The 15,056-nt window shown below is 51.4% G+C and overlaps 1 protein-coding gene across 3 annotated transcripts in view; it reads left to right on the plus strand.

The window, feature by feature from the left end:
- The window catches only part of SCN10A (sodium voltage-gated channel alpha subunit 10), a 92,550-nt gene that overhangs the window by 57,791 nt on the left and 19,703 nt on the right, over nt 1–15,056 (plus strand). For 2 of the 3 annotated variants that reach the window (XM_039237171.1, XM_039237173.1), the window contains 6 exons: nt 4,923–5,282; nt 6,812–7,246; nt 8,572–8,712; nt 10,345–10,468; nt 11,490–11,644; nt 14,874–15,047. In XM_039237171.1, coding sequence (XP_039093102.1) covers nt 4,923–5,282; nt 6,812–7,246; nt 8,572–8,712; nt 10,345–10,468; nt 11,490–11,644; nt 14,874–15,047 — 1,389 coding nt within the window. The remainder of the gene's footprint in view (nt 1–4,922; nt 5,283–6,811; nt 7,247–8,571; nt 8,713–10,344; nt 10,469–11,489; nt 11,645–14,873; nt 15,048–15,056) is intronic. The other variant, XM_039237172.1, reaches the window with a different exon arrangement.

Consider the following 15,056-nt stretch of genomic DNA (forward strand, 5'->3'; position numbering starts at 1 on the left):
AGTCACGGCTCGTGGTTTCTTTTGCAAAGCAAATCCTTCAGGACAGAGATGGCTTCAGACCTCTCTGTACTGTGCACTCCCACAGTGCTGCCTTTGACAAAGTTCTCAATTCTCCGTTATTTCTTTGCTTTTTCGCCTCCATGCCTTTTCTGTCTCAGCTTGTAGCTCTCAAATGGTGGCCGCAACATCAATATAATCTTTGCTACTATTTGCTTTATTTCATTGACAAATTTAGTTGGTCTTCAATACTTAAAGACTTGATCCCATTGCTTAACTAAAGCAGCATATTTTCCTAAAGTTTCAAGGCTCTAAACATCTGGATTCTATTTCCGTTTATTTCTTATTAATCAGCCAATATTCTCCAAGTTCATTTCTTTCTTGTAACCTCTTGACAAATGTAACCAATTGCAGCTGACCCACAATACTCAGGTTCTGTTTTATAAACCCCTCCCTTAGGGCTACGGGCCCCTGAAGCTCGTGACCTGCCCCAGAATTATTGCAGGCCACAGTTCTGCCATGCAACGCGGATCAGCACTTTCCAAGCTTCCAGTTTCTTTTCTGTCCATGACAAGACCGCTAAGCCAGCGCCACACATCTGATGTCTTGAAATGGTGACAGCTCTTTTCAGTGTACCAATTTCTACATTCCTTAAGATAAGTACACCAGTTACGGTGAGAATCGCTATGTCTGTGATTGAACATAATAGAGGTTTCTGCTTCACAGACCGGTTAGTGCTAGTTGGGAAGCTCTCCTGGAGTGGCTGCTCCAAGGAGCGACCCAGGGATCCAGGATGGTGTGATGTCACCATCTTCACTGGGTGGCCTTTATGGTAGCCGTGGGAGGGAATGAGAAAGTGCATGTTTCGTGGCTATGCCTGAAAGTGGCGTACTCTACTTCTGTCTCCATCTGCATTGTATCAGCCAGAATCCAATAACAACCTCAACTATTTGCAAGTAAAACTGGAAAACAGTCTTCGTTCGTGCCTGAGATGAGCAGAAGTGAATGAGAACCATGCAACCGGTCTCTGCCTTGCCCCATGAGACCTTATTGCTGTATCCAGATTCACACTCATGCCTGCTCTTTTTACATTCGTGCGAGCAATACTTTCCTTCTGGGATCACTTTTCTTCGGCCTGGAGTAGATTTTTTAGCATTTCTTTAAGTGAGTGTCTTCTGGCAGTAACCTCTCTCAGTTTTGTTTATCTGAAGTTTACCATTCGGTCCGCCCTGGTGTTTAAGAGAAATTTCTAATGGATATAAAATTCTAGTTGATAGTTACTTACCCTCAGTCCATGAAAGATGTTGTTCTACAGTGTTCTGGCCTCTGTGGCTGCTGCTGAGCACTCAGCTTTCAACTTAACTGTTGTCCCTTTCTGTCTGGGTGCTTTTAAAATCTTCTCTTCGTCTTTACTGTTCTGTAATCTCATTAGCATGTGTCTAGGTATGGGTTTAGCTTTTTCTTTATAATGCTTAAGATTCTTTGACCTCTTGAATCTATAGATTTATGCTTTTGTTCAGTTTTGGAAAGTCCTAAGACATTATATGGCCAAATCTAGTCTCGATTCCGTTATTTTTCTTCTCTTGGACTTTGATTAGATGTATGTTACACTCTCCCACTCTATTTTCAGTGTTCTCACATCTCTTTGATATTTTCCATCTCTGTCTTTCTGGGCTACCTTCTGGGTAATTTCTTCTATGATAGCTGCGATACATTAATTCTTTCCTAAACTATATCACATCTGATGTGAAACTCGTCATAGAGTTTTTTTAATGTTGTGTTGTAGTCTTTGTTTCTAGAGGTTCCATTTAGTTATTTTTCAAAACTTTTTATTGTGTATAGTTTCTTGTTCTCTGCAAGATATTTGCAGTTTGTGTTTTATTTCTTTAAGCATATTATATCTATTATACTATCATCTGGCTAATAATTTTATTACCTAAAGAAATTGAATGACAGTTTCCACATGCACATCCCAGATCTCATTCACTCATGAGGCCTCATTATTTACGTATTTGTTTTACTGCAACTCTTACACACCTTTGATGGGAGTGCTTTGAGGCCTGAGAAGCACGCTGGTTTCTTCAAAGAGTATTTGTACTCATTTCTGCGAGGCACTTTGTAGGATTGCTCTAAATTAAATGCTCAGCTTGAAATAACTAAGTAGTATAAAACCCTGTGTGAGTACCACTCTGGGGGTCCAAATTCTCAGTATCCGTTTCCCCTCCTCTGCCTGGTATCTGACACCAGACATTTCATTTTCCTGCATTTATTTCTGGTTTGTCCTTCCATGAAAGTTATGTCTCTTTGGGATCTAGTGTTAAAGGGAGGAGAGATTCCTGTACGATCTTCTACCTTAGCCAGCCCTGAGATTTTTTCCTGCTCTCCGTACCTCATGAGACCATTAAAACCTGTCCCAGATTCACTCAGTTTTGCAAATGTCTTCAGAGAAAAAGTTAGCGTCAACAATCTCTTTATATATCTGAGTTCCCATATTTATTTAGTTTTTGGCCGAAGAACCTTATTGACAAATCATCAATGTGTCTTAGGTTTTATTATCAACATTTTTAGTAACTTTTTGATGGAAGGGGACCCAGTATATTACCCTGTCTGTTGATATTTGTCACAAGCCCTATTTCATTGCCAAGGGGTAGCCTCCCTGGTAGAAGACAGACTTACCTTTAGACTTACTTTTCATTCTATTCTAAAAGTAAAGCATCTGCGTTAAAGTAAATTGGAAATATATAGACAACTTTAACTCTAAGATTCAAAATATTGGGATATGTTTCCATACAAATATGTCCATGTTGCCAACTTGATTTATTTCCTTCCAGTTCCCCTCCATTAGAAGTTTTTACATTAATTATGAGATTAACTGAAGAAATGGGTAATTAAATTTGAAGCAATATTCAGCAACACTTAAAAGAAACAGCTTAGAAATGTTATGTGATATCATAAAGACATTCTTCTCGATGTATTGCTAAACTGGCCAAAGTGTGCAGAAATCAACTGCATGGGGGTGAAGATGAGGGTCGCAGGAATCACTCTCCTGGACCACTCGCTCCAGGAACCAGCGAGAGCCAGCCAGCGCGTTCAAGAGCTCTACATCAGGCACCCTGTAAACATGTGTTGACTGACAGCTAACGCTAGGGGCCCCCAAGCCCGGTATCTCTGGAACAGCAAGTAAGAAGATCTTGTTGTCTTGCCCTCTATAAAGACTACAAAAGAATTCGTAGAAGACCACTCAATCCACTCCTTGTAATGACAATGACACACAGTTTGCTTACAGTTTAACATAAGCCTCATAATGCACAAAAATGGCTACCTAACTGGACTCTATACTAATTTCTAAACTCTCCATCCCCACCCCAACTAAGGAACCAGTGGACACTTAGTCATATTTGATTAAGAGTCAACACCTGATCCTTTTGCTTAGGTGCCAGCGAACACGCCTGTGTGTCCCTCACTGTCCCCATTCATGCCCCACGAGTCTCTGTGGTGTGGTGGGTGGCATCAGGGCCCCACTCCAGCCTCTGCCTTTGCACTTATCCAGAGTTTACTGTGAGAGTGGAAACCTGCAGGAATCATGTTGCTAGGGAAACTTGGCATTCTCCCAATACCCTCTGCAAAAGGGCTCCATCTAGTTTCCAGTTCTCAGTGTTTATTTGCACTTACTTCCTGCCTCTATGTTTAGTCAACAGAACTAGTGTTTTAAGCTCTGCTTCCAGGATGAAGAGAATAACTTCCAGGTGAGGTCTAAGGGGACATAGCCCATCGTAACACCTCCTCTGCCCTGTCACATAGAGACGTGGGTATGGAACTTCCTGTATAAGACAATTAAACCTTCCTTGGGACTTACTGCTGTGTGGCTGATAAAACTATTGCACTGTTCTGTTCAACATTGCATTTTAAACCCTAAGCCAGAGCCAGGCTCTCAGTAGGTGCTCCATGAGTGCTCATGACAGCTGAACCCAGATATTTCTTTCCAACAAATTAGAGAACCACACAAATGTATTTTTAATGTTTATTTATTTGGGGGGGGGCAGGGACCAAAGATCTGAAGCGGGCTCCACACTGACAGCAGAGAGCGCGATGCAGGACTCAAACTCACAAACCATGAGATCGTGAGATCATGACCTGAGCTGGTCTGACACTAAACTGGCTAGCCACCCAAGCGCCCCTAAATGTTTAGACATCTTTTTGCATAGTGTTTATGCTCTCTTCTGGGACTTAGCGTGTTCGGGCTTACGATGAAGGCCTTTTGCATCTTTGCCTCGTCTTTGTGACTAAGCGTGATACTAGTTCCGTGACGGCAAGAGCTTACATATATCTCTGTCCGTGTACCTAGAGGTTCACACAGTGCCATGCACATGTGTGGCTGGCATTCAGTGAGTGGTTTGGCTGGTCAACTAAATAAATATATGAATGCTGGGTCTGTGAAATCACATACTGGAGTTTCAGACTGGTGGGGGCAGCCGTCTGTGGCTGGCTGTCCATGGCCCCAAGATGAGAAATGCCCTAAGATACAGTTCACCAATACCCCTCGAATGCAGTGGGCCCTGACCTACCTGCAGAGGGCTAACATTTCTTCAGGTCAAAAGTGGGCCATTCTCACTTATTTGTGATCTCCATAATACCCCCACTGCACTCCCCAAAGAATAGGCCAACATTCAGGAAGCCCGTGGTGACAGACTAGAGTACGTATGGCCAGACCACAACCCCACTTATAAAACTTGCTGAAACATGTTGATATATAAAGATCGTAGAAGGCCATTGGTATTTTTGAGTGACTGATCACAGAAAGAAAAGTCTCTAAAAGCAGCTTCCTGGAAGCACCCTTATCAATGAAATAAGCTGCCTGGTGGTTTTCCAGTATCAAGACTTGAGATGAGAGGCAACAGGACCCGACCGTGTCTGTTTCTCTGCAGCTGCGGGTCTTCAAGCTTGCCAAGTCCTGGCCAACCTTAAACACGCTCATCAAGATCATTGGGAACTCCGTGGGGGCGCTGGGGAACCTCACCATCATCCTGGCCATCATCGTCTTTGTCTTCGCTCTGGTTGGCAAGCAGCTCCTCGGGGATAACTACCGTGATCACCGGTACAATATCTCTGCGCCCAACGAAGAATGGCCGCGCTGGCACATGCATGACTTCTTCCACTCCTTCCTCATCGTCTTCCGGATCCTGTGTGGAGAGTGGATTGAGAACATGTGGACCTGCATGGAAGTCGGCCAGAAATCCATATGCCTCATCCTTTTCTTAACAGTGATGGTGCTGGGGAACCTGGTGGTGAGTGCTGAGCCTCTCTGGGGGCGCTGTTTCAGGGGCAATGGGGGAGACTTCTGGGTTATCCGAAAAAGCTTGGACATTGCACATTTCATTCCCCCATCACACCTCCCTGGCTGTAAAGCCTTCAAACTGCAGAGTCATGCGGGGCACATTTTAAGAACTGTCCCTCGGGAGGCTGCCTGACTTGCTTGAGTGAGCATATAGGATAAGGATGAAAAAACCTGTTTAGAACTCCCCAGCTCTATCACTAGTGGCTGGATGACCCGGCACAAGAGACAGTCTCCTCAAGCTTCAATTTCCTTAAAACCAAGAAAATAGTGCTTACTCATAGGCTCGCCAGGGGAATTAAATTGCAGGAGATGACATATGAAAATTGCCTAGTGCAGTGTCTGGGCCACAACAGGAACTCAGCAAATGTTAGCTGTTAGTTATTGAAGAAAAATTTCCTTCCCCACTCTAGGGGGTCTCAGAAGATAATTTTCTCCAAGGGAGTGAGAGCTGACTGATGTCTCTAAGCTACCCATGTCCTAGCTAGGAGCAGGAGGGCCGGCGTGGTGAGGCAAGATGAAAGAGAGAAGCTGGGTCATGGACGGCATCCAATGCCACAATATCAGTAACAAAATCCACTCCCACATTTGGGGGATCCCCCCTGCAGATCTTCCTGTCCATTGGCCCAGCACCCCCTCTCTGTCCCAGCCTGGCTCCTCGCCCCCAGCTTCCCCCCACCCACTGTGGTCCTGGGCACCCTTGCTGCCCAGTGCTGGCTGTAGAGAAGCCTGTGCAGTCCCAGAAGCCTTTCTTACAGACCTGGAAATCAACCAATTTGAATTCTTCTCCTGTAAGAGTTTTACAGACACAAGAAAGCTAAACCGAGAGAGGCAAAACAACAAATCCAGGCTCTTCAAAGTCTTGCCCACCCAGGTTGTGGAGGCAGAGATGCCTTTTCCCCCCATTCCCAAGTGGGAGGCTGTGGCTGAAGATCCTTTCTTCCAGGCTGAGCTCAGCATCCCTGCAGAGCCACAGGGGCCCCTAACCCTCAGGCAGGAAGTTTGCCTCTCTGAGCACTTTCACAGCCCTCGGGTCATTTCCTTTTCACGTCCCCTCTCTGCTCACACTCATGCTCATGGGTGAAGAACACGAAGTTGGAAGCAGGGAGGAGATTGCCCAGGATCCCAGGGATGCGAGGATCCCCAAACCCAGGGCTTTGGCAGATGACAGTGGCCCCAGGGCAGACCCACACGTGCTCCTCTCCATTGTCCCCAAATGTCCCTTGGTTCAGGAGGGGTGATCCTCCTCTATGGTGGAGAATGTGCATCTAAGCCTTGCCCACATGAGGCAGGTCACTTGGGACATCCTCAAGACTCCCATCGGTGGCTCTCCAAATGTCCATTCCCCGGAGAGGGAAAGCACGAGGTCGGGAGAGGCCCAGGGGTGGCCATCCTGCCGTCTGGCTGCTGAGCTGGGGGGCGGGCCACGGGGAGGCCCCGCTCGTCGCCTGAACCACCTTTGCCTCCACTCCTTCCCTCCAGGTGCTCAACCTGTTCATTGCCCTGCTGCTGAACTCCTTCAGTGCTGACAATCTCACGGCTCCAGACGAAGACGGGGAAGTGAACAACCTGAAGACGGCCCTGACACGGATCCAGAAGTTTGGCCAACACACCAAGAAGGCCCTTTGCAGCTTCTTCAGCAGAAGGCCCAAGGCAGAGCCCCAGCCGCTGGCGAAACCCCCACTCCCTAGTGCCAAAGCTGAGAACCACATTGCTGCCGATACGGCCACGGGGAGCCCCGCGGGGCTGCCCGAGCCCAGAGGCCCCGGGGACGACCACAGTGACTTCGTCACCAACCCCAGCGTGTCGGTCTCTGTGCCCATTGCTGAGGGTGAATCTGACCTCGATGACCTGGAGGAGGAGGATTCTGAGGAGGATGCTCAGAGCTCCCAGCAGGAAGTGATCTCTCAAGGGCAGGTGAGAGCTCTCCCACGGGAAAGCCACGGGAAGTCGGGAGGGGCCTCAGGGACGGAGTGACGGGGCAAGAGGGAAATTGTAAGAAGGAAGTTTTCCAGCATCAGGACGGGCACAGCCTTGATAAGCACCGGGCCAGCCAAGCACAGAAGCACTTGACGTCAGGAAGCAAAAGCCACGCCAAGCTTTCTGGGGAAGGCGGTATTTGAGCAGGGCCTGGAAAAAAAGATCTGAATTCCCTGGGCAGGCATCAGGGCAGCACTTTAGTCCCAGGCCACTTCATGGTGCTTGGGAGTGTCTCTCACACAATCACCCCATTTTCGTTGCCCGGCGCAGCCTCTGTGCCCAAGGCACTAATGAGATTCCTCTAAGAACAGATGTTGTCCAAGAGCAATGCTCCCCTGATCTTCAGCAGAAGCCTGGGGAGTCCAGATCATCGTGTGACTCACTTATCCAGCTTTTTCCAACAAAGGATGTCACAGAGAAATGACACTTGTTCCTTTTGGCACCAAAGAATTTAAAGCACATTTAAGCCTTTCGGTAATATATATTTTTAAACACTTTGCACAATTCCCTACTGCCTTTAGCTGACATATCAACTCTGTTAGCCTCTTCTCAGTGACTCAGGGTATGCACTTCTGACCATGTGGGAAGGCAGGGATCCCTATGGGGCCTGGCCACATGTAGGGCTGCCGGCCAGGCCGCTGAGTGGCCTCAGACAGCTGTCTTCGTCCCTGCAGCTGTCACTTCTCTGTGTCCCAGCAGCTGCTATTATCAGCTGCCATATTTTACATGCCTTTGTATGGGTGACAGCCAAGGGAAGAGCATCACCGTCCCGAGAATAGAGGACATGAACTCTGTGATGGCTGCCTGTACTCAGAGGCATTTTCAGGGACTTTGGGTTCTTGGGGGACTTTGCATGGCCACGTCCGCTACCACTCTGACCTCTGGACAAGAAATAATGGGTATGGCTAACATCTACTGAGCCAAGCACTTCATGCAAAGCATTTTACAAGCATCACATATCTAGTCATCAAAATCACTGAATGAAGTTGATCTCGCCTTCTCAGTTCTGCAGGTGGGAGAACGAAGATCAGACAGGTTAAATTTACTTGCCTGAGGTCACACAGCTTGTAAGTGATGGAGCCAAGAGTTAAACAGATCTGGATATAGGACTCCACGCTCACGCCACACAAGTGTGTATGTATGTATGTTGCATATATTAGGTCCTTAGTGCTGGCAGACTCCGAGGTCCAAGATCTCTTCAGATTGAGAGGCGGTCAGCTGAGGGTGGGCACAGGCACCCAGATGGGACTCTCTCTCACCAGCAGGAGCAGCCACAGCAAGTCGGGAGATATGAGGACGACATGGCACCCAGGAGCCCGGGCTCTAAAACGTCCTCTGAGGGCCTGGCTCCATACCTGGGTGAGAAGCAGAAAGACGAACCTGCTGCCCAGGTGCCCGCAGAGGTAGGTATGTGAGCTTCCGGGAGAGGTTGGTCAGCCTGCCAGACACTGACTGGTGGGGGGCATAGGGGGTGGAGGGTGCGGCTGCGGGGGAGGTGGTTTTCCACACTGTGCTCGACCACGGAAGCTCACATCTCATCCTGAGAATTGTCAAGGCCTGTCCTAACCTCCGGGCTGATCGGCACTATTTTCAGAGCGAGGTTCCACAGGCTGGAGGGTTGCGGGGGGGAGGGACTGGTGACGAGGACCAGATCCTCAACTTCCCTGAGTCTCCTCGTCTTCGTCTATGAAAGTGAATCGTAATGCCTACCCGGTAGGCTGCGTGTGAAGCTTAAATGAGATGCTGCTTGTCAAGTGTTTAGCTCCTGCCTGAAAGGGAATAAGTGCCCAGAAAATGACAGCCAAGAAAAAAGGGAACAAAAGACAAGACACAGAGAAAGCGCCTTTCTGAGCCAGCAGATAGGAAGTCAGAGTTGCTCGTGGGTGAGGAAGTCATCCCTGTGACTCCCCGCCCCCACTTTCTTTTGTCCACATCACATCTTCCAGCCAGAACCCTTCTGCTGCTCTGGAGAGGCTGTCGGTAGTGAGTAGTGTACTGACAGCCTCATGTAGCCTGAGCAGGAAGCAACACTGGGGTTTAGGACTGTATTATAAAGAGGCAGAAAGAAACATGGTGGTTTCATTACAAATCTCTGAAGAAATCGAGCTGCAGGGAAGAGGTGTCTAGAAAGATTTAGCATCCTTAATACCGCTGCATTGAATTTAGGAATTTAACTTGTCACCTAGCCGCTGAGAGCCGAAGCCGTGACAGGCACCGGCTGGGCAAAGATAAGGAAGGCATCATTCATGGCCAAAGTTATCAAGCCCTTTAGCTTGAGGAACGTCAGGCCAGCTGGCTGTGTGCCCCTGGGTAAGGCTGACCACAGCAGGGAAAGATCGGAGGGTGGGCTGAGATGGGGGGGTGGGTCCGGTGAACACAAGCCACCTGCTAGGTGAGGGCTGCCCTTCCACCCGTGGACACGATGTTTCCTGCCGAGCACTCTAAGAATTCCCCTGGCTGGTTTTTCCCACGCAAGGTTTTCAGCACACAGCTGCTGGGTGTTGGTTTGGGTTTTGCTTTTGGTTTTGTTGTCCACGAGCCTGGCCAGGCAGAGAAGGGCCTGACAGTGACAGATGGGGACCCACCCCACCATTTGGGTCCATTAGCCAAGCTATCAGGTTTACTAATAGGAGAGCAGCCTCAAGTCCTAATTGAATTCATCTGCAGACATTACAGGGCTGGGGCTGCCAGGAGGGGCAGCAGAGCCCCGCAGGATCGCTCGGAGATTCAATACTCGAGCCCGGTGGCCACGAGGGCGGTTACGGGTGTCATGGCGCATCCCGGGCCCTCGCCAGCACCCCATCAGCGGCCTGGAGGCGTAGAGCCCCACACAGCGGACCTCCGGGGCCCCACAGAGAGCATCGCTGTGCTGGGCCTCAGCTGGCAAAGCGCCAGGCGCACAGGGGACGGTGAAGCGGGTCCGGCCCTGAGGGGCTCTCCCTGCACCGGGGAGCCCGCGGCCGGGCAGACAGTGTGCAGACTCACTGGGCCCCTCCAAGAGCTGAGGTCACTGCCCCGGGCTTCTGCCCCTGCAGGGGGCGGACGACGCGAGCTCCTCGGAAGGCAGCACGGTGGACTGCCTGGACCCCGAGGAGATCCTGAGGAAGATCCCCGAGCTGGCAGACGACCTCGAAGAGCCAGACGACTGCTTCACAGAAGGTAAAGCCGCGGCCCCTGGCCTCCTCGTGTTGACATTAATTAGGGTCAGAATCCAGTCCAGCACACTGTCCTCCGGGCCCCTATGTGCCCCCAAGGCCCCGGCCTGGGGTCTGTGGGACACAGACAGACAGGGTGCCCCGCTGCCTTGCCCCCAAGTCTGAGGGGCCAGCATCAGGCACGAAGGCCACAGCTCGCGGCAGCCAGGTGGTGCCACGGCAGACACGGCCACGGCAGACACGGCCACGGATGCCGGGCCTTCCTTGTCACCTTTGAAACACCTCACTGAGTGATAAACCAACCCTCTTGAGCTTGAGAAAGGTAAACACTCTTGTTTGGGGACATAAACGACCCAGAGGAGGGCCATGCCACATCTGTGTCCCTCTAGCTTTTGTGCGACTCTTAAAGGGAGAAAAATTATCTACAGCTGTATCCCCTGAACGCGCCCTCTGTGGTCCTGAAGGCAGGAAATGCATCTTACTCTTCTTCCCCTCGGTGTTTGGAACAGGGGGCCCTGCTCTGTGCTCAGTAGACATGCGAGCAGCAGGTGGACGTATGTGTATAGTTCACACGATGAAAGTCATTGTGGCTTCAATAATGGAAAGTATGTAAATTCGGAAGCAACAGCACTTTGTTGAGTTTTCGGTTCCACATGACGCTGGGCCGGACTGGACCTCTCGGGTCAGGGCAAAGTGCCTCCGCACCGGGCCCAGGCCCCGCGGCTCATCAGCCTTCCTGAAGTGGGGGCGCAGAGGACAGGGTCACCCGTATCCTCTCCAAGAAGGACAGTAGTTGGGGAGGAGTTGAGAGAGGGTGAGGCCGATGGCGGGAGGGACCCCCAAAGGGCAGGAGCGAGAGGCTGGCTGAGAAGGGCCGCCACGACTCTCGTATTCCAGGGAAGAATTCCTTTCCTAAGGGGCAGCAAACGGTTGCCCAGCAGAGCGGTTTCTCAGCAGGGCTAGAGCGAAAATACTCCTTGTGCCCCAGGCGGACGTCCCTCTCCATCGGTCACCTCCCCCCACAGGCTGCATCCGCCGCTGTCCCTGCTGCAGAGTGGACACCGGTGAGTTTCCGTGGGCCGTGGGCTGGCAGGTGCGCAAGACGTGCTACCGCATCGTGGAGCACAACTGGTTCGAGAGCTTCATCATCTTCATGATCCTGCTGAGCAGCGGGTCCCTGGTAAGGGGAGCCGGGGTCCCTGCCCCCAAGCCCTCCGGATGGCGTCTCCCACAATCCCAAGGCCCTGGAGCCGCAGCAGTGAGCTCCCCTGGTTCCGAGCGCGGAAGCCCGCGAGCTGTGGCTGGCGGGAGAGCTGCGGCCGCACGCGGGCCCCTCAGCAGGGTGGGTGCTGCTGGTGCCCACGACTCGGCCTGCTGAGCCTGGCTGCCGGCGTGTCAAGCGGCAAGGGCATGCGTCCCACTTTATAGATGGGGCAGCTGACGCTCAAAGGGCTTGAGGCACTTGGCCAAGGTCACCCAGCTTGTCAGTAGCAAAACCTACCTTCGTCCTCATCAGATCCCCAAGCCCCTGGCTTTCTACCCCCGGGGCCTCCCAAACACTGGCCTTCTCTGAAGGCCCGGTACCAGGACGGCCGTCCTTCTGTATCTTGCAAGTTGAAGCCACTTGCAAACACTACCACCTACTCAGAGCTCACAGCAAATGCTCACATCAGCCCTTCTCAAGATGCAGTTACCTGGAGAGCGGGTCCGAAGGCAGGTCCTGAGTCAGATCTGGGGCGAGGCCCGAGAATTCGCATTTCCGACAAGCACCAGGAGCTGCTGCTGCTGCCTGGACCCCACTTTGAGTAGCAGGCCCGGCAGGCACAGAGACTCCCAGGGCTTCCGGAGTCGGGAATTCTGATTAGGCTTCTCAGGCCCCTTGCTGAAAGCCCAGCTTCGCAGGGCAAGGGAGGAAGCTTCTGACACTGTGCTCTCACGCTCCCTGCACAACCTCAGCTCAGCTTCCCCACGGGCTGTGGTAGATGTGGACGCAGGGAGGGACTCGGCACCCCTGTCGTCTGCACCTTACGGATGAGGAAGGCACGGCCCAGAGACACAACGGGGCCCAGCTAAGTAGTCAAAGGTAGGGCGAGAGCCCCTCTCTCTTGACTCATGGCTCCAACGTTTTCACTTGTTTTGCTCTCCACGTGCCATTTACTCCCTAAACAGACCTACTGGATAGGTGGGCACCTACTTAAATGCCAGGTTTCCCAGGAAAGGTGCCAAATCCGCTGAGCGCGGCCGCAGCCCTGGGGAGGAGCAAAGGGAGGGAGGAGACGGGATGACTAGAAGACGGGTGACAGGCAGGCGATGGCACCAGGCAGAGGGAGAGGCCCCAGAACAGGGCTGCCACCACGGGGGGGGGGGGGTGCGGCAGCCTCGGAAGGTGCCACAGGGTGGCGATTGTCCCCTGCTATAGCCGTCTCTGTGGAGCACTGGCGCCCAGGCCACGTGGCGGGGCCAGAGGGGGCTGCGTGGTGATTTCGCCTACCCTTCCCTCCCTCCCGTCCTCCCTGATGAAGACAGTGGTCACATTTGCTGTTGACAAGGTGCTTTCCTCATTACCTCGGAGGCTCCTGTCTTTCCCCATGGGCCTCCTCTCCTCATTTCTCTTCTCCACGCGCCTCTGCCCTTGCCCTTCTTTCTGTTCCCTTCTCCACTCACCCCAGCTGCTCCCCTCTCTCCCAGGAGGGAGCGCAGATCCTGCGCCAGCTGCTGGGCCCTCACCTCCCCATCTCCTTCCCCCAACGGACCGAACAGGCTGGCACCAAATTTAGTCTTCCTTATGCTTTTACTTTGAGTACTTTAAAAAAAAAATAACACAAGTTTTCATCTGACAAAGTAAAGTGCAAAAAATAAAAAAAAAACCTTGGAAATTATGGGAAAAGGCAAAGAAAAAATATCACCCATTTTCCTATCATTCAAAGAGAATCTCACTTTGAAAACATTTTGGTGTACTTCCTTCCCATCGTTCTTATGCGTATAATACATAAATATTACAAAACTGAAGCCACATTTATGCATTCTGTAACTTCTCAGTAAATTCTCACAGTAAATAGACTCCTACTATCTGGTTTAGTGGCTACAGCGCATTCCATTACGGAACGTGCCGCCATTTATTTAAATAATCCCCGTGTTTACTTCTAATGAGCGTTGAATAGCCCATGTAGATGCCTTTGAACACATTGGCTTCTTTCCTGTCTTAGGTCCAGTTAGAAGCAGAACCAGAAGCAGAGATGTTGTGCAAGCAGCTCTGGAGGGCGCTCCCGGATGGGGCCCAAGAGGGAGGCAGGATGGAGAGAGGAGCTAAGAGGCTCCCATGAAGTCCAGCCTCAGCCTGACCCCACAGGCGTGATGAAGCATTAAGGGTGTCACAGAGCTGTCCCACCTTGATGCAATGGGGACAGTCGCTGGCCACGGCTGCCTGCAGGTGTCCTGGGCATTTCTGCAGGTGGAGGCAGCTCCCCTCAGCCCAAGGGGGCTTCAGGAAAGGGGGCACCTCCAGCTGTTTTAGTGGCAGCTGGTGGACGGGCGCCCTGGCCCCTTGGACCAATAATGCCTAGTGTCCTTGGGCTAAATTCTTTTTTTTTTTTTTTAGTGTTTATTTATTTTTGAGAGAGAGAGAAAGACAGAGCGCAAGCAGGGGAGGGGCAGAGAAAGAGGGAGACGCAGAATCCGAAGCAGCTCCAGGCCCTGAGCTGTCAGCACAGAGCCCGACGCGGGGCTCGAACTCACAAACCGTGAGATCATGACCTGAGCCGAAGTCGGACGCTCAACTCGCTGAGCCCCCCAGGCGCCCCCCTTAGGCTAAATTCTTGAAGGGAGCTATGCTGGGTCTCTGGAACCTTTGACTCCCATTGCCAAAGTGGCCTCCCAAAAGACGGAAGCGGGTTCCCACCCCCAGGCAGGTGTGAGAGTAGTGCCTCCCCGCAGCCACAGCAACCCTGGCCTCACCCTGCTTCTTTTTTTATCTTCCCCAGTCTGATAAGAGAAAAACGACATATTTTCGTTTGAATTTCCTTAATTACCAGCGAGCTAGAACATTCTTTTTCAGAGGTTCATCGGCGATTCTTACTTTCATTTTTGTGAACTGCCTGCGAACATCCTTTGATGCTTTTATTTTTAAACCAAGACGCTGGTAGGATCCCTTTGGTTCACTTCCAAGCCCCAATTTGAGAAGGTTTCCTTTCTCCTTTGCTTTCAGCGTCCCTGCAAAGGCTAAGCCAGGCTGCGTGCCCCGTGGGCTCTAAGGGGTCCTGGCTTCTCTGTCACGGCGCCTTTTCCACCACGGCGCCAAGCCCCCCACCCCCACCCCAAGCAGAGAAAACAAACTGATACGGGTGACACCGGGCTCCATGGCTGTGGGTCCAGGCAGCCGACCATTCTGCCCCCTTTCATTCTTCTCCCAGGCTTTCGAGGACTATTACCTGGACCAGAAGCCCACAGTGAAGGCCTTGCTGGAATATACTGACAGGGTGTTCACATTTATCTTTGTGTTCGAAATGCTGCTCAAGTGGGTGGCCTACGGCTTCAAGAAGTACTTCACCAACGCCTGGTGCTGGCTGGACTTCCTCATCGTGAACGTGAGTGGC

The sequence above is a fragment of the Hyaena hyaena genome, unplaced genomic scaffold (genome assembly GCF_003009895.1).
Source record: "Hyaena hyaena isolate Hyena2069 unplaced genomic scaffold, ASM300989v1 scaffold_121, whole genome shotgun sequence".
In the NCBI taxonomy this organism is placed as follows: domain Eukaryota; kingdom Metazoa; phylum Chordata; class Mammalia; order Carnivora; family Hyaenidae; genus Hyaena; species Hyaena hyaena.